At 45.7% G+C, this 19,264-nt stretch overlaps 2 protein-coding genes across 2 annotated transcripts in view; one reads left to right on the top strand and one right to left on the bottom strand.

The window, feature by feature from the left end:
- The window catches only part of cdh23 (cadherin-related 23), a 263,409-nt gene extending 253,924 nt beyond the window's left edge, over positions 1–9,485 (top strand). Inside the window, exons 61-70 of the mRNA XM_036126497.1 lie at positions 1,237–1,493; positions 2,082–2,179; positions 2,273–2,393; positions 2,479–2,558; positions 2,682–2,722; positions 2,807–2,867; positions 4,581–4,710; positions 6,088–6,207; positions 6,390–6,500; positions 8,038–9,485. Of these exons, the coding sequence (XP_035982390.1) occupies positions 1,237–1,493; positions 2,082–2,179; positions 2,273–2,393; positions 2,479–2,558; positions 2,682–2,722; positions 2,807–2,867; positions 4,581–4,710; positions 6,088–6,207; positions 6,390–6,500; positions 8,038–8,373 (1,355 nt within the window). The 3' untranslated portion in view covers positions 8,374–9,485. The remainder of the gene's footprint in view (positions 1–1,236; positions 1,494–2,081; positions 2,180–2,272; positions 2,394–2,478; positions 2,559–2,681; positions 2,723–2,806; positions 2,868–4,580; positions 4,711–6,087; positions 6,208–6,389; positions 6,501–8,037) is intronic.
- A 421-nt stretch (positions 9,486–9,906) lies between these two features.
- On the bottom strand, positions 9,907–17,850 carry eif3s6ip (eukaryotic translation initiation factor 3, subunit 6 interacting protein). Its single transcript, XM_036125931.1, has 15 exons — positions 17,701–17,850; positions 17,386–17,416; positions 16,368–16,578; positions 16,195–16,274; positions 15,346–15,407; positions 15,184–15,253; positions 15,030–15,103; positions 14,775–14,946; positions 13,122–13,276; positions 12,874–13,044; positions 12,710–12,784; positions 11,209–11,471; positions 10,931–11,120; positions 10,208–10,288; positions 9,907–10,072 (listed from the first exon to the last, which is right to left on the bottom strand). Exons 1-15 carry the CDS (start codon positions 17,734–17,736, stop codon positions 10,001–10,003), a joined length of 1,743 nt encoding a protein of 580 aa, XP_035981824.1. The 5' UTR covers positions 17,737–17,850; the 3' UTR covers positions 9,907–10,000.
- Between the last annotated feature and the right edge of the window lie 1,414 nt (positions 17,851–19,264).

Raw genomic sequence — 19,264 nt, 5'->3', positions numbered from 1 at the left:
CAGTAGGTGGGGCTTGAGCGCCGTCTATAGATCAAAACAAGATGGCCTCCCTTTCCCCTCCCCTTCTCACCTGCTACCTCGTATGTGCATATTTGTAAAGAATAAAAACACAGCAAACAGCATCACCTTTCACAGGAACATGTCAAGTGAAGACGTAAATAACTCATAACTTTATAATGCTGTAAACAATAAAACGTTTCAGTCTGCTGGGGTTGGTCTCCGCCATGTTGCTCTGATGGTGGTATTTTATAGACAGGTCGGGGCAGAGCCCTGAGTGGCAGCTGTTCACGTGCACGTGCGGCCGACCCGGCTTGTAAACAAGAGACTGAGAACGACGCAGAGGTGGTGTGTGTGAAGGTATCTAAAAAGATACCTTCAGTTCTTCACAGTCATTGTTTTGTTTTTTTTCTATCCAAAATTATGAATTTTTACTGCTCCTTTAAGGCGTGTCGGAGGAATATTTGTAAGACCTTCAGGGGTCCCAAATGATGTTCATATGCATCAGAGCTTAGCTGGTGTATTTATTTTGCACGGTTCTCCAGAATATCTCACCTGACAGCTGGCTTTTTTTTATGCTGCACAGTGATGCAGTGGGTCTGTGCCTTGCAGAAGAAGGTCCTGGGTTTAAGTCCGACCCTGGGTCTTTCTGCATGGAGTTTGCATGTTCTTTCTGTGCATGCGTGGGTTCTCTCTGGGTACTCCGGCTTCCTCCCACAGTCCAAAAACATAACTGTTAGGTTAATTGGCCTCTCTAAATTCTCCTTAGGTATGAGTGTGTGTGTGAAAGATTGTTTGTCTCTGTGTTGCCCTGTGATGGACTGGCAACCTGGATGTACCAGCTGGAGACCAGCACCCCTCACGACCCCAACAAGGGACGAGTGTGAGGGAGAATGGATGGACAGCTGGGTTTTATACTGAAAACCTGAGGAATGATGAACTGATCTGGAAACTGGACCTCCTTCAGCACTAATAACGCGTGACTGCTTGTTAAATTTGTAGTATTGGCAAGAAAACCTAACAAAGCGTTATCCAGACGAGCGTTGTTTCAGGATTTGTTTGTGTTTTTACTCCAGACCTCTGTTCAGGTCTACCAGCGCGGGCAGTTTGTATATCATCACGTCTTCTAACTCTTAATGAGAATAATCAGATTTCAGAGAGAAACCATCGTTTCTGAGCCGTCTCTAATGTTTGGCTTGACTCCCACGATGCTTTGCTTCTCTCTCCGTCCCGCTGCAGGTTTGACGGATGGGCAGATCCGGACCTACGACCTCTTCACGGCGTATAACCCAGGCTACTTCCAGCTGGAGATCTTGGCATGTGACCTGGCTGGTCACAGCGCCACCACCAATGTCAACATCTACATCCTGCGAGACGACCAGAGGGTTAAGTTCGTCTTCAACGAGATTCCCGACTGGGTCCGGGAGAACCAGGACGACTTCATCAGCTTGCTGTCCAACATCACGGGCGCTATCGTAAATCTGGATGACATACAGGTCTGACCCCCTCATTTTCACTCATAGGGTTAATTTATTTGTTTAGTAGGTACAGAGCCTTCAACAGTACACCTGCACCTTTAACTTTTTAATATCATGCCACAGCCACACATTTCCATGTATTTGGTTTCTTATGTGACAGAGCAACACAAAGAAGCAGATATATTGACTAGCTGCCAAATAAATAAATAATAAATGGTTATTAACAGGTTTAACAAACAAAAATCTGAAAAGTGTAGCATGCATTTACGTTTTTCCAGAGTCAAAACTTTGTAGAGCCACATTTTGGTGGAATTATAGCATCCTTTAGGTTTTGTACTTTGACTAGGCCATTCTCACATGTCAACTTGCTCTGCCACCTTTTTACCGACATTTGATGAATGTCCTTCAGGGCCAGACGTTAACAGTACTGGTGGTGCTGAGCAGACTAAATGGGTCTGAATACTTTTACATGCCACACTTTTCTGGTTTTTGTTGTAAAACCACGTCTGTTGGTTTATCAGCTGCCATCCCAATAAAACACACTGAAGTGTATTTCCTGTATATTGGTGTGTGATAATATTTTAACCTCGCTCCAATACTTTTCAGTTCCACGTGGACAAGAAGGGCAGAGTGAGCTACGGTCAGACCGACATGCTCATCCATGTGGTCAACAATCAGACCAACACCATCCTGGATGTGGAAAGGTCTCTTACCCCCCCCCCCCCACTGCTCTTTAAAGCCTGACTTGTGGTGGGTAAGGCCAGCGTGTTAACGGTGCTCTGTCTGTGTGTCTTCAGAGTCATCCAAATGATCGACGAGAACAAGGAGCAGCTGAGGAACCTGTTCCGGACCTACAACGTGGTGGACGTCCAGCCCGCCGTTGGCGACCAGCTGCCCGACGACATCTCCACCCTGCAGGTGAGCGTGGAGCCGCAGCCTCCCGCCGCCCCACACGCGCCCCGGGAGCCGCGCTCACGCCTCTTTTCTCCTCGCCTTTCCGCAGCTGGTGATCATCATCCTGGCCGTGCTGCTGTGCCTGGCGGGGATTCTGTTCGTGACGATGAACTGGCATTATCGCAGAGTGTAAGAATCCCTTTGAGCCGTAGCAGATGTGTTCGGAATCAGGGAGCGGTTTAAAAAGCAGCCGAGGAGCACATGCTTTAGCAGCGTAACTCTCTCACCTTCTCGTGATGTTTCTCCTGTCAGGCACCAGAGGAAGCTTAAAGCCATCGTTGCAGGATCCACAGGTGAGCGGGGTGGGCGTAGTTTTACAGACGGGACCTTCTCGGGACAAATGCTCATCAGATTGTTACGCTCTTTGCTTTCTGCAGGAAACCAGGGCCTCATGGACATCCTGGACATGCCAAACACCAACAAGTATTCGTTTGAGGGGTGAGGAATGCATCCAAGGAGCCCCCAAGGGGCCCACTCTCTTTATCAGAACAGTCTGGGACTATAAGTGTTTTTGGAGCATGAATCATTTTCATCCCACATTACTTAGCTGTTCATGTGTTGCTTTTACAGATTACTTACAGATTTATCCCAGTAATAAGATACAGTTGAAAGGTTGGCCTTCTTGCCGTGGTGCCTCCTCAGGCTGCCTTTTGGTTTTTATTAGTGTTGCGCCTATGCCATTTTTTGGCCCCCGATACCGATACCTGATACCTGGCTGTGCAGTTTTGGCCGATACTGATACCATGTGTTTGAAATTGATGTGTGTGTGTATATATAAAGAACTGCATACTACTTAGGGTAGTAGAACTTTTTATTGCCTACCTGGAATGGGTGACAATAGTTGAAAAAACTTTTGCCTCTCAAAGACCAAAATAATGCAACATTCGTGAAATTATAACATGTATAATAGTAGTGCAACAGTAAGACAGTAAAATTACATTAATAATTAAATAATCTCTTTTTAAACCCTGAGTTTGGGCTCTCAAATGCCAAAATGGTTACCTGACTCCGCCAGATAGATTTGCTCCATATATCCATCTGGAAACCTTCCGTTGAAGTAATTTTGGGAAGGGGCGAAAATACTGGTTAGCTGATTGGCCTATGTTGGTGATAGACGGGCCAAATGAACCAATCAGATTTGTCGTCGCTCGTAACAGAGCGACGACGAAAACACAACCACAAGCCAAGCTACTCTTACTGCTGCAGGTAAAGGCTCGTTAGCTCAGCAAAGAAATACTCTGTAATTCCGATAAAACTTGCTCGATAGCCACGCTAACGCTAGTTTCATCGGCTGAAGCCGCCATGTTCTTTAGACTGAACCGTCGCGCTTCCCGTTGCGTCACACCTCAACCCACCTCAAAGCCAACGCTGATTGGACGTTCGTTTGGTGAACGGCTCCAAATTTTCTTTAACGGAGAGTAGCCAGATTGATCTGCGAGTGAAACCTTGAAAGCTCGCGAGATCAGGATGGTCTCACGAGGCTACCAAAATGGTGCAACTTTCATGAACTTATATAATATGTATAATAGATAGATAGATAGATAGATAGATAGATAGATAGATAGATAGATAGATAGATAGATAGATATCTTTATTGTCATTTTGTATGCACAAAGTGCGTACAGAACGAAATTTCGTTTGCATACAGCTTGAAAAATCATTCTAGAAATCACAGTAGATTGCTTTATTTTTCAGGATAAAGATGCAGCAGCAATTTATGTAAACAATTGAAATGAAAAACAATGTAACAATATAAACAATGCATGGGAAATAGACAGTGTGCTATTCACTTGTGGTACAGAGTCCATTTGTGGCTTCAGCATTTCAACAGTCTGAAGCATATGTGCAAATGTGTAAATGTGCAGTTATGTGAGTGTGGTGCAGTGTCCATTTTGGGTTTCAGCAGTCCAGCATTATGAAGCATATGAAGCATAATACTAGTCGGGAGAGAGAAGGCTGCGTTCAAGTGACATACAAACATCAAAATGGTATCGGTGCCTATTTGTTGGTACTCGCCGATACTGATACCACCGTTTTAGTGCTGGATCGTAGCCCCGTCCAACACTAGTTTTTATCGGCAGCTGCATATCCAACACGGTGAGACCCAGCTGAGCAGCAAAGTGACGCTTTCTATGCCGTCTCCCTCCTCAGAGCCAACCCGGTGTGGATGGACCCGTTCTGCCGCAACCTGGAGCTCGCTGCACAGGCCGAGCACGAGGACGACCTGCCGGAGAACCTGAGTGAGATCACCGACCTGTGGAACAGCCCGGCACGCACGCACGTCAGTCCCGATGTCCGCCCGGCGTCTCTCACCACAGCCGCTTGTCCACATTACGTAGAGTTTAGACATCTATACATCCTCAGCTTGACATTCAGAGGACCTTTTACTGTTATGGATTTATTTGGAATTGTCCTTTTTCCAGGAAGATTAAAAGAAGCATATAAGGTGTTTCCTAGAACTGTAATTGAGAAACTAGCTGTGTATTTTCTCTAACCGATGCTCATTTACACACGTTCACCCTCAGTAATATTTGGATAAATGTCCCTCAGCTTTTGGAAGATACCAACCAGTTCCTGGTCTAATTATAGCTTAAGATTTTACACACACCCCCACAGCATGATGCTTCCACCACCATGCTTAACAGATGGTACACAATACCTCCATTCATATACGCACTTTGGCTGATCATCAACATTTCCTCCAAAAGGCTTCCAGATGGGCAGCTCCAAGCTTTCAGAGCTATTCTGGTCGAGGTGCTTCTTCTTGGTAGGCGAGCCCTCAGTCCACAGTAGTCTTAATCAGCTTCACCGTAGATCGAGGCGCTGGTCCAGCAGTTTATACCAAGTTGAGGCCTTGGTTGTTCCTGAACCGTCTCATCCAGTGTCCGAAATTAACTTCCTGGTTCCTGGTTTTCAGCCAACTTGGCTGGTAGACGTAAAAAAAATTACCGGCAAAGCATATTATGTACCGGCCAAAGTAAGTCTGACTGACTCCTGCTGAATATCTCCACGTAATCCCTCTACGTACTTAGCCTGAGCTAAATGCTAGCTGTTAGCATACGGACACGACGTAGCTGCTGTAGCTCTTAAGTCACCTCCAGTGTTTGTGCGCGTTTGTTGTCATACGAGCTGAAAGTAGAGGAACACAAAGAAGCATCCACCCAAATGATGACTGGAACACACGATTTATTTGGTACAAACATTTACTCACCATGTGGCAGCTAGCCCTCTGAAATTTACACGCCAAACGGAAAACTTACTCGCATTTGGCGTCTGGCGAGTTTTAATTTCGGACCCTCATCTCATCTGAGGGGGGCGGTTTGTTTCCATCAGCTGAAAGTCGTACGCATTCGGTTGTTCCTGCCCGACAATGATCCCACGCAGATTAAAATGGAAGAAGCTGGCTAAGGTTAAGCTAGCGGAAAGGCCCCGGGCTCAACTCTTAGTGAGCCGTGCTTTAAGAGCCAGGAAAGACGCTGAGAAGAAGTAACTTCAGTTCAGATTGACCTTACAGACTCAGATACTTAGAGCCCACATTAATGTGTGTGGAGGTGACCCACTGGTTGGAGAAAGACAGTCAGGCCTCAGACATTCAGCATCCTGAATCCCATTATATGGCGTTGACGTCCATGACGAGTGCGTTTGGTTTCCCTCACAGGGCACCTTCGGCCGCGAGCCTCAAGCGAGGCCAGAGGATGATCGCTACCTGCGGGCAGCCATACAGGAGTACGACAACATCGCCAAGCTGGGTCAGATTATGAGGGAAGGGCCAATCAAGGTGAGCAACATCATGGGTTATACATTAGACCCTCCACCCCTGACCTCAGTCATCGAGCACTGAGCAGCAGAGGAATCTCCAGCCTGTTGGTGTGTGTGTGGTGTGGGGCAGCTGAACGTGCTGACTGGGTGTGCTGGGTGGAGTCACAGATCTGAGTCTGATCCAAACCGCCCTCCTGCCAGGGTTCTCTGCTCAAGGTGGTTCTGGATGACTACCTGAGGCTGAAAAAGCTCTTTGCAGCGCGGCTCGTCACCGTGTCCACCGGCGAGGGAGACCAGTCGTCCGTTACTGAGGTGGGCCGACCTATCCGCCGCCACCGCCGCTCAGGCGGATCTGGCTTCTCCTCTCAGTCCCTCCCTGACCTTCTGACCTTTTCACCACTGCTGCTCTATGGCTGCCCTGAACCAGACTCCACACTGGATGGAGTCTGCTCTTTTCAAAGATCTGTCAGAAACCTTTCCGTCCCCCTCGGCTGGAGACGTTCACTCTTTTAAATCTTGGTCTGTTGGAAAAGCTCATTCTCTGATGCCTCTACTAATCTACATTTCAGCTGTGTCCTTTTCCTGACCTGGTTTACTCTGATAAAACAACTGCGGTCACATTTTCCAAACATCTTTGTTTTCACTTATGATGAAAAGAAGAGCACACATCCTTTCATTTCTGGAGTTCCACCTATCAGGACATGAAACGATCTGATCTACACCAGGTTAAAACTGGCTTAAGTGTCCAAAAAACACTCTGGTTCCAAACTCTCACTATTTATTTAACAAAGATAGAATAGAATTCAACTTTATTGTCATTGCATTGTCACAAGTACAGAGCAATAAAATGTGTTCTCTGCTTTTAACCCATCCCCATTGGGGAGCAGTGGGCTGCAATGTGCAGCGCCCGGGGAGCAATCTGGGGTTAAGGGTCTTGCTCAGGGACCCAGATACAGGCATTTGGTATCGAACCGGGTACTTGCATCCTCAAAGTGCAAGCGCACTGCTCTAACCAGTAGGCCACCACTGATGAGGCCAAAATGGAAAGTACACCTTTGCTGGTTCTTTAGGATATAAAAAAAGAAAGTGGCACACATGTAAGGCTAATTAAAACAATGAATTGGTCTTCAGGGAGTCTGGACAATTATGAAAGTACCAGTTTTAGCCAGTTTGCTCCGGTTAAAAGTACCAACACAACGCCAGGATGGAAAAGCCTCAGCTATGACCTCAGAAAAGCAACTTTTGTTTGCTCCAGGCCATCTTTCTACACTGAGGAATATTGTTCACAAGTGGAAATCATTTAGGAGAGCTGGTGACGTTCCCAGGAATGGAGGCCTCAGCACATTCCCTGTAAATATGAGTACATTTCCAACAAAACAGGAAGTAGTGGCATGGATGTGGGCACACGACTGCTGGGTGTTCATCAGAATAAAGACCGCCGGAGGGGGGAGAAACTTTACCAGCACTCTGTAGAGCTGAAGTTAAGTCTATACTGGTGTGTCCAGGATGTGTGGGCTCTGCAGAGATGTTAGCTGCCCTCATGCTGACCTTTGACCGGTAGAAGCCCTGATGGAGGGGAGGTCCGCCCTGATGATCCTCTCTGCAGACCTGATTGTTCGGTGCAGTCTGGACCCATTATTGCTGCAGACAATTGGTCCTAATCTCATTTTTTTTCCGTTCTTGGCCTCATCTCTGTCTAACAAATCACTATAATTAGATGCTTATAGTCTCAGAGCCTTGGCAGGATCAGAGCAATTTAACACTCTGATAGGAGAAACCTCAGACGTGAAAAGGTGTGTTATCTCACAGCTAACCTCCTCTTACTGACGCTCTTCTCCGTCTCTCACAGCTGATCCAGAGTGACCTGGACGAGGAGGAGGACGAGCACCTGGGCGGCGGACCGGGCAACCTGCGCTTCAAGCACAAGCTGCCGGTGGAGTTGAAGGGGCCCGACGGCGTGCACGTGGTCCACGGCAGCACGGGCACGCTCCTGACCTCTGACCTCAACAGCCTGCCGGAGGACGACCAGCGGGCGCTGGCTCGCTCCCTGGAGGCGCTGAACGCAGACGGCGGCTCGTACTCGGAGAGGAACGCCCGCACCGAGTCCGCCAAGTCCACCCCGATGCACCGGCACAAGGACGGGGACGCGCTGTCCGGGAGTCCCCTGGAGATCACCGAGTTATGACTAGCCGAGGCCTCGCTGGTCTGAGGGCAGCCGCCGCTGATGTGTGTCCTTGTGCCGCGGCGTCACCGTCCTGGGAAGGACCGCAGTGTTTGTAGTCTGGGGAAACCCCATCCGCCGGCGCAGCGGTGAACCATCCTGCAAGGACGCCTAGTCTTCAGCAGGACCAAAGGTTTCCCTGAGAAGGACAGGGCCGCTCTGGGGGAGCGTTTGCTCCAACCAGGACCTTAAACCCGTCCGTAAGGCGCCTCGTTGTCATCGAACCTTTTTTAACCGACACCTGGACTGCAGACACTCGCACAAACGCACACAAACCGGACTCTACACACTCAGACCAGCAGATGGCCTCTACAGGGAGACTGAGAGCGCTGAATCGTTTTAGGGGGTTGTTTAGGCGCAGTCAGCGTAGCACGGGAACAGCAGCTGATATATTATTATTTGTTTGGAAACGACTGAAGAAGGTTTCAGTCAAATGTGGAACTTTGTTCATTGTTTTTTCTGAGAAGAGTCAAAGAAGAGTGAAGAAAAATGTGAAAAAACGCTTTTTCCGTAAGGCGAACATATCCAGCAGACTTCCCAAAAAAACGGACAACGATCATTCCGAAGGTGGAGGACAAAAAAAAAAAAGGTTTTATGAAAAAGGAACTTAAATATTTCTAAAAAAAAAAAATAATAATAATTACTGATTTTCTAGAAGACGGCAAAGCGCCCAGTGACTTTACACTGCCACGCGGAGGAGGCAAAGTCATGCTCAAAATGAGAAATCTTTCATTTATTTTTATTTTTGTATTTAAAAAAAACAAAACATATTGAATTAAAAGATATTTTTTAAGAAAAAAAAAAAAAGTTGTCTTACCAAAACAGCGAACGAGGAAGTAATGTTGGATGTTTGGCGTACGAGTATCTAGTGCTATGGTGACATGTCCGTTTGTTTGCCTCGTATAACAGATGTTTCCGTTGAGTGGTGTGTAATGGGGAGAAGAAGAAAAAAAAGCTTTTTTTTATTCCTGTTTTGTAAGTTTTTGTTTTTTTAAATTGTTGTCGCCAGCCATGAGATCTGTGTTGGGAAATGTTGTGGGATGATCTGTGCTAATTAAATATGCAACAGTCTCTGATCTCAATGTGACGCCTGACGCACCACAGCGAATTAAACACTGAACATTTGCAGCTATTATGATCCATAAAGCAAAGTTTTACACGTCCTACTAATTAGATACATCTTAATAAATACCTGCAAACTAGAATTATTTCAGGGATCCATTACACACAGCACAGGTATAGCTTTTATTATTAATACCTCACTTATAGCTGACATTTTATTAATATATTCAGTTACTTTGGAGATAACAGACCAGGATTATTAATTTATTTATGATTTATCTGAATTTAACCCTCTAATTTAGGAGGAATAATGTATTAAATTCAGTGTAGAGCAGTAAACTTTAACAAGCAGCACACCAGCACAGCAGCTATGAAGCACTGCCCCCTGGTGGCCACCCAGCATACACACTGCAGACATGAAACATCACCACTGGCTCTCAGACCAACTGCTTCCTTTTATTGTTTGGGTCACATAGAAAAGTTTTCATGAGGAATCGGAGCAAAGAGTCGGTTCTTTTGCAGCTCGGACTCATCGGCCCGTTATCGGTGTTGCTGCCACCGTGGTTCCGGTTATTGTCATTTTCTTCAACGTCCGGTTTAACTGTAAAGGAAAGGACCAAAATAGAACATTTCTTATTAAATATCAGGGTGAAAAAAAATTAAATCAGTCTGATTTTATAGAATAAAGCCGTTTCAGCAAACTCAGACGTATTAAACCTTGTGAATGTCCACTTACTTCCTCAAACTTGTGGATCTGTCTGATGAAAAAGTCTCCGTACCGACGAGCAACTTTGGTGTCGGCGATGTGGATCATGTCCTGCAGGAGAGAAACGAACGTCACAGAATAAACACAAAACCTTTTATCTGCAGTAAAATATCAGACATCAGCTGGGACTTCTCTCCATCGGTGTTTACGGTGCTTTTGCAGCTCTGTAAACCCCTGAATCAGGAATTTACAGAGCTGGGAAATTTTTTTTTACCCCCTTTTTTTTCCTCCAACTTCAATGTTTCACATCAACAAATCCATTAAATGAAAAAAAAGCAGCTTTCAAATGATGATTTTACTCATTAAGGAGGAAAAAAGCCACTCAAACCAACCTGCCCCTCTGGTAAAAAGTAATTGCACCACCTTGTTAAATCAATATCTGTGATTAAAGCTGAGCTCAATTACTCAGACCTGCAGATATTAAAAATTACAAATATAACCTCGCTAACAACTGAAAGAGCTCAAAAAGCATCACACCCTAAGAAAAAAAGAATATAAATGAGCATCAGTCAGTGTGAAAATGATTTTAAAAGCTAATTTCTAAGACTTCTGGTGTCACTCTTTAATTACTGAGTGACATCAGAACTTAAAAACTGCCTTTTACATTTAATCAGGTCGTTTTAATCCAACAATAAAACTCATATTGACCCGAAACAACACAAAAAAAAGCGCCAAAACCGATGAAACCTTCACCTTATCGATGTAGAAGTCGACCTCAGACGCGGACTGGAACTCTCCATCCAGCGCGGAGATGCCGCTGGTCCACACCAGGTTCTTCATCTTGTGCTTGAAGACCAGCAGCTGGATGCGGAACTCCTGCTCCGTCATGTCCAGGAAGCCGGCCAGTTTGGCAACGGGCATGGTGGTGTAGAGCTTCAGGAAGCTGTGGACCGCGGTCACACGGCTTTTAACGCTTACTGACGCCAACGACAGCAAAAGAGGAACGATGCAGAACACGCTGAGGTGAATACCTGCGGATGGTGGAGAGCTGAGCCTGCTGCTGCACCTCCTCAGCAAAGACCTTCAGCTGCTGCTGGAAGGGCTCCTTGTGGTAGTTGGGGTGCACGTTGTCGTAGTTTGGCACCACCGGGGACAGGAACTTAGGACAGGCGAAGCTGAAGAGCTCCTCAAACACCTGCAGATCTCTGAAAGGGAAGCAGGACAACGGCATGAAGAAAGGACGGGCGGCTGCAGATCTACTGGTGACGCCACGCAGAGCGGCTGGAGCCACCTTCTACCATTGACCTGCTGGCCCTCTGGAAGAACGTTAGAGTATTAGAGCTAATGCTTTAATTACCATAAAAATAGAGAAAATTATTACAGAGTTCTAACAGTAGCGTTAGCATCTAGCTGCTGGTGTTACAGGATGAACGCCTCCCTCTCTGTTCCCCAGAGAAGGTACCTGCTAACCGGACCTCAGCTGTTCAACAGGCTGCCAACGTGTCCAGACCGGACAGAAGGTTCAGAATAATAACAGAATAACTCTGCAGTAATCTGGTCAACCTGCCTGTTATATGATGGTGAAGATTCTCAGTCATCCAGGTCATGATCATTACAAGAAAAGTTCAAAAACAAAACAACTGGACTGTTTTTTGAAGTTTAAGATGTTTCGCTTCCCATCCAGAAAGATTTCTCAATTCAAATATCTGTAGTATGGAGCTCCAAGCTTTATATTATTGCCCAAAAGGCCTTGTTCTGGCTTAGATAAGCCAGATAAGATCCTCACCATCATGCAGGTGATCACATCTCCCCTGTAAGCCAGGCCACAAAGAGAGTCATTAGGGTGACTCTCCATTACTAAGGAGGGACCAGTTTAGGTTTAATTTGCTGGTATCTAAGCCAGAACAAGGCCTTTTTTGGGTAATAATATAAATCCACACTACTACAGATATTTGAACTGAGAAAATTTTCTGGATGGGAAGCAAAGCGTCTTCAACCTTCGGGGAAAAAAAGTCCAGTTATTTATTTATTTATTTTTTACTTTTTTTTGGAACCTTCCTGTTATCCTCCCAAAATGCTGCTCTCACACCGCCTTAATGAGTTATGTAAGAGCCACATTTGCTCTCACAAAAGGAATGCAAAAAGTCTCCTTCCTCTTTTATAAACCCCTCTGATACCAGAGGGCAGTGGCGGCGTCGCAATCTTGGCAGTGTGTGACGTGTTCAGGGACCAGAGACCCGCTGCTCACCACTGGACGGTGGTGAACTTAGCAGAGGCCATCAGGTCACACCAGGTCTACCATCAGGTCCACCCAGCCACCGTCAGTCTAATCAAGTCAAGACTCAGTACAAGTTCCTAGGACACTGTCATCAGTCTCCATAGGTAGTATCTTATCCCAGGTTATCTACTGCGTCACCATCCAGTCTACCGGTCCCGGTCCACCGGTATCTCTCAGGCTACACAGTCCCTACAACCAGGGTTCCAGCGTAGAGCAGTCGAGCTCTACGCTTTAATGCTCGCAGCATGGGTCACCATGTGATGGTGATGCGATGGGGTAATTGAGAGCATGGCCAGGAGGCCGTGCATCTGCTCGTTCTGCTTATTGATCTGAAAGCGGTTCAGAGAGCAACGTTTCACTCTGATCATGTGAAAGGGTTCAAGATAAAAACCTTTACTCCATGATTGATCCTGCTGACCATCTCGTATTTGTAAGTGGACCTCTGGAACATGTTCCTCGTCCTCTGGATGTAGAGGAGGATGTTGGCGAACACGCGGATGGCGTCCTGGTAGCGCCGCATCATCAGGTAGGCGAAGCCTACGTAGTAGTAGGTGGTGATCTGGCACTCCGGCACACGGGAGTACATGCTCTGCAGGACAGAGGAGGTCAGTCATCGACACGTCTACCTGACGTTTATTTATACGCCGTAACGAGCTCCTGCCTCACCTTCTTGTTGAGCTCAATGTTCTCCAGGACCTTGATGGCCTGGTAGTAATCTCCCAGCAGCGAGTGCAGCCTCAGGAGGCCCACCAGGCTGAAGTAGCCCAGCATCTTGTACAGGGAGTGACGTCCGTACTCTCCGGCCACGCTCTCTGGGTCCCCTGCAGCCAACAAACAGGTCAGCACTGACAGACTAAAGCCAGACGTACACCGAGAGCTTTTGCCCTTTTTGGGACGAATCTTCAGTCGTGTGAGAATTTTTTGGATAGGTGTTGTGTCGTATAGAGGGGTTAACGAGGGGCGATCAGCTTCTCAACACCACCTCCTGATCAGAAAGGATCAAACATGTCTGACATTCAGTCGGCCCTCCTGAGGAGATGGTGAGCGCCTCCTGCTGTTGAAGCAGAGCTATGAGCTGATTTCCCCCAACATCGCGCACTGAGCATGTGCAAACAAGGGAATTCTTCTTCTTCTCCTCAGAGGAAAACAGGAGTAGAGAGAAGCACGAAGGTGGTACGTGTTAGGGCTGCACAATTAATCGCATTTGCAATATAATCACAATTTAATAAAATGCAATTTCCAGATCGCAGAGGTCAGCAGTTTTTGGCTACATAACAATTAAAATACACAGACGCATCCTGTAAACTGTTTAAAGTGGGTTTGCTCCACATGGAAGGAAGAGTTGCAGCAGTGAGATAATCTAATTTTATTACTTGTTTTAAAGTTTATATAATCATACATAACATTAAGCTCTGGTCAATCAGTTTAATACATAGACGTGTTTGTTGGTTGAACTTTATGTCCAACAAGGATTGATGCCTGTTCTCTTGAATAATATTCTGATTAATTAAAACAAGTACTTATTTTAAATAGTCCTCGTTTACAAACACGTTTATCTAGAGGCCATTTTTGTTGCTTGTGGTCAATGCGGAGAAAAGTCAAAATCAAAACCGCAGTTTTGGTTGAAATATATCGTTGGCAGAACGCAATAATTTCTGCTCTGAGTTGAGACGCAGCGGCTCTTTTAGTGCCTAGTCTGCACGGTGATGAAACAGCTTGATTTGTTGTTTGTATATGTTTAAAAAGACATGATGAATTAAACTGAAGACAAAAAAAAAAAAAAAAAAAAAAAAAAAATCACATTAAATCGGAATGTCAAGATAAAAAAAATTTCAATTAAATTATCTTCCAAAATGGTTAAGCCCTGGTAAGTGTCACGTGGAGTCAAACTACAGAGGAGCAACTCGTAGAATTTCCAAGGCAGCGTTTCGTTCTAGTGAGCCTCATATTTACCAGTGAGCATCGACACTTCTGTCTTTTTCTTCTTCTACTGTTGACGTTTGGCTTCCGGATAGACAAGTCAGAGTAGCTCCATCTCTCTATGGGGCTGATTCTGACGTGGTTTTTAGACGTACAGTGTGAGCAGTCAGACCTCAGAGTGTCGGGCCGTACAGTGAGACCAGATGGAGAGCTGGAAACTTTAAACCCTTAAGTGTATCGCACAGTTTGAGCTGAATCTCAGGACAACGACCGAAAACATCGTACAGTGTACGCCCGGCATCACATCAGCTACATTTCCTTCATTTAAACTTTCAGTGACGTATTTAAAGCCTCCAATCATCTAATCTCCTGCAGCCTGCTGTAGAACACCAGACCTACCTCCGCTGGTGTAGACCTCCAGCTGCCGGTTGATGTTGCTCTTGTCCACCAGGGAGTGGAGGACATTGAGGACACTGTGGACGTTCCAGATCTTCGGGTTGTTCCTCAGGAACTCGATCTCCTCCTCTGACTTTTTGGCCGTCTTACAGCGGTACTGACTGAAGGACTGGAACTGTGGAGGGAAGGGAAGGAACAAATCTAGCCTTTAATCCACCAACATCACAGCCTCCACCCTGTGGTGACGGTGTGGATCACCTGGTAGATGAACTCATCGATGATGTCCCACAGCCACTGGTTGGGCAGCTCCAGAGGGGCGGGCCCATCTGCATCTGTTCACAGTCACACATTCTCAGAACTGCCGTTCTATTTTAGCAGCGATGCTGAAAACGGGGCTAAAAATGCAGCTTACTGAGGATGTAGTTGAAGAGGTTGCAGTAATTGTAGTAGGACTCGAACCTCTGCTCCAAGGTGGGTCCCCCCTGGTTAGAAAGAGACAGGTTCACGGTCAGCAGACATCACAACGGCTCGGCTATCGTCTCCGGGTTGGTGCTGAGGTGGTGCTGGTACTCACGCTGACTTTAGCATAGATGTGTCTGTAATAGAGCTCCTTGTAGAGGATGAGGAACACGGCATCTGTGCGAAGGGCAAAAACATCTTTAGCATTCGCCGTTCTTTAGGAAAATGTGTAACGGCAATTGGGTGGAGGATGGTGCTGCAGAGTAGGGGTGTGCAAAATAATCGTCATGATGATGCATCGCGATTCTAATTTTCGCAATCTACTGCATCGATTCTTGATGGCAAGTATCGATTATTAATTTAAAAAAAATAATAAATTAAATTGCATGAATGGTTGGCGAACATCAGCCAAACACAAGTGGAGTACAACTTCATTGGTTTAAAGGACCACTGAGGCCATGTAAGCAGCACTGATTATCCCTATTTTGTTATTTTAAGTTTTATAAATCCTAAGCACTTTTTGTCAGTGTGTCCACTCCAGTAATACTAATATTTGTGTCCAGTAATAGTAGTATTTATTTTCATGGCAATACCTCCTAAAGTCGTTTCAATAAATACAGCTATGTATGAATTCAGTTGCTTTCAGTTATGTATCAATTGAAGACACTATCCAGATCATACACAGCCAGTCAGCCACTGGTAATGGCTGTTTTTTTTTTTTCTAACAGTGTTCAGTGAAAATATTACAATGCATCGCGATGCATCGCAATAATTTAAGTATCGTGATGCATCGTGATAGAATCGGATCGTGGCTTCTTTGGCAATACCCACCCCTACTGCAAAGGCTCTGACAGGCTGCTTAGATCGTCTCCTCTCTGCCACTTATCTTTAATTTATCTAACATGATTAATCATCGTCGTTAGCAGATCACTAAAGCGAGGAACCGACTGGACGACGCTCTCACCGTTTCCAACGAGCGACGCGATGCCTTCAGCCTCAGGCCAGGGGGACGTCTTAAAGAAGCGCTCAGTCAACTTGTTCCAGCTGAAAAGAAGCAAAAACCAAAGATCAGCTTCAGCGCCAGCGAACACACACACAGAAACACACACACCTCTCCTCAGCGGCGGCCCAGCTCACCTGTTCTCGTAGACGTCCTGGATCTCGTAGATCTTCTGCTCGATGCTCTCGCTGGACACGCGGCTGGACTGCAGCTCGTACACCTTCTGGTCAATCAGGTCCGAGATGGTTTTGTGGAAGTACTGCAGGAAGTTCTTGATCACCTCCGGAATGACGTGGTAGGTCTGCTGCTCGTACTGCCTCTCGTACGCCAGGTCGGCTTTAGGATCACCTGCGGACAGAAGGCGACGGCCAACTTCACTTAAGAGCCACTCCAGCGGAGTGCAAGCTTCTGTTTTCACTAATTCAGTATAAAAAGAGAAACTCTTAGATCATATTTTAAGTGTGTATTTCTGTTTTGATGATTATGGCCAACAGCAAATGAAACCAAATATAACTGGATTATTACTGTGATCCCATGGTCATCAACACACACATTAGAAGCAGTAGTTGTTTCTTGAAGCAGACTACAGCCTCGGTGCCTTTTAATCTCTCCCAACATCCTGATCCAGTTGCTCGTGGATTTTCTATTCGCAGCACTTTTTCCTTCCACCCAACTTTCCAATAAGCTGCTACCCCCCCTACTGAAGCTGCTACCCCCGCGACCCGACCCATAGAAGATGGATGGATGGATGGATGATGAAGATGGACAGCAGTTAGAACTGGCGGCTTCTTAAACTATGATCTGTGTTTCTTCTTGTGGTTGACTGTCTGCTAAATGAATGTATTTAGTAAACATCGCTGTAATAAAACTGTGTCTGCTGGTCATCACATGTTCTATTTTAATTTTCTGATGTTTGGCTCATCTGAAAGCCACAATCATGACAATTAACAGAGATAAATCGCTTTAAACATGATCACTGATTGTAATCAATCCATGCAGAGAATTTCCACTTTGAATAGAAACAGTTTTAAATAAATTAAGATTTTCGGGAATACTCCACCTGAACTTAACATCCATTAAATCGTTTTTAAATAATGAACATCAAACCTGACCATCAAAACATAAATATGACCAAATAGCGTGTGTAATATTTACCTGTGTGCAGATCGTAGTCGTAAGGATCGTACTGTGGAGAGAAATGTCATTCAATCATTCAGCAGAAGCGATAATATCCGTCATGCTAATAGTGATCAGCAGCACCAGATTTACAGGACAAACACCCAGAACCCTGAAAACCAGCCACCAGACATCAGAAACTACCTACAGACACAGAAACGCCCGTTAGCAGCACAGCGGCTCTCATGCTAGCTGCCGACTGTTAGCAGCTAGCTATGCGGCTAGCTATGCGGCTAACGCTGGTATCTGGGTGAGAAATGTCACTAAAGTAGTTCAGAAGCGCGTTGGACGAACCTTGGCGGTGACTTCCTCCTCTTCGTGGTACGACATGGTTCTGAAATCAGTCCGAACCCGTTCAGTTACTGAGACAAGCGGCCAGCAGCGTGACCCGACAAGCTAACGCCGCTAAACCACGCAGCAAGGGAAGGAAGCGGAAACAGTGCGTCGTGACGTCAGGAGGAACCGCGGCGGCGGAGGATCATGGGAAATGTAGTAGCAAAGCGCTGTACGCAACAAACAGTATAAATACATAAAACAACAAACGCACAACACGGATTAAGAAGACTTAAAGATAATAAAAGTTATAAAGCTGGAAACTACTACTAATTAAAGACAATGTAATCATAAGTCTGTCCTTTGTTTTATAAATTCTATTTACTTTTCTTTTTACAGACATTCAGAAGCAACTTGAGTCAAACTCTGCGCCTCTTTCATTTACATCCAGATTTAATTCAGCAGAGAAAGTTTACAAAACGTTTTCTTAAACGTAATTCCTAAAATAAAACATCATGCTGAAGGCTAAACCTGCACAAAGCACTGAGCTATATAATACACTGGAGTGCTGATTTTGGAGGCTTTTTTTTTTGTGGTCCGCCGGTCATGCAGTACCGGAAGTCACCGTGAGGTGGCGTCAAAGCAGCAGCAGCAGCAGGGTGGCGTCCTAACGGGACTGACGCTCCAGGACGCGTTTAGCTTTCCAGGTGAACCTTCAGGTGAAACGCTCTAGCTCCAGATACTGCCTGAGCATTCTCCACGCCTAACAGTGGCCCCTGTGGACTTATTATGGGCTGGAGGATCGGAGCCAGCATGGAGCAACATGGCGCGTTATTTTAGAGTCTAGATCACAGGTGTCAAACTCAAGGCCCAAGGCCAAATCTGGCCCTTCAAGGTAAATTATCCGGCCCTCGAGAGCCAAAAAGAAAAAAGGCATATATCCTTTTATAGTGTATAAAGTGGCTAAAACTGTGCCTCCTGTAAGTGTAACCTACCCTAATATCAACTTTTTTTTGCAGATAAACTGTATAAACTGGGCCTAAGAGTGCTACTTTTATGTTACTGTGCATTGTTTATACAACTGTGTGAACTGGAATGAAATTATGAAATAAAAAGTATCGTCTCTACACATGCAAGTGGCCCTTTTAATGACTTCATGATGCCAAAGTGGCCCCATATAGAAATTAGTTTGACACCTCTGGTCTAGATGTAAGACTGCTGCATAACTTTTCTAGGATATTCAGGACATTAATATCTTAAAAAAATTAGAGTTTTCACCTTTTGCGTAAAATGTAGATTCTGTTATTAGATTTTTTTCATCCACTAAGTTAAGTTCTAAGGGAAAGAACTGCAGGTTCGCATGAATTGGATGAAGGACAAGAGTACCTGAGGTTCTGGCTGGCCTACCAGCAGCAGCAGACGGAGACCTAACCCTGCCTCCTTTCCTGCCTCCTACCTCCTACCTCCTGCCTTCTACCTCCTGCCTCCTGCCCACCGGCTGCGCAGCTGCCTGCGTGAGCTACCTGCCCGATAAGGAATCTGCTCCATAGAAAGTATGGAGGGAAAGGGGTGTGGAAGCTGAATC

This window comes from Fundulus heteroclitus, chromosome 22, assembly GCF_011125445.2.
Source record: "Fundulus heteroclitus isolate FHET01 chromosome 22, MU-UCD_Fhet_4.1, whole genome shotgun sequence".
Classification (NCBI taxonomy): Eukaryota; Metazoa; Chordata; class Actinopteri; order Cyprinodontiformes; family Fundulidae; genus Fundulus; species Fundulus heteroclitus.
This window is presented reverse-complemented; position numbering and strand designations above follow the sequence as displayed.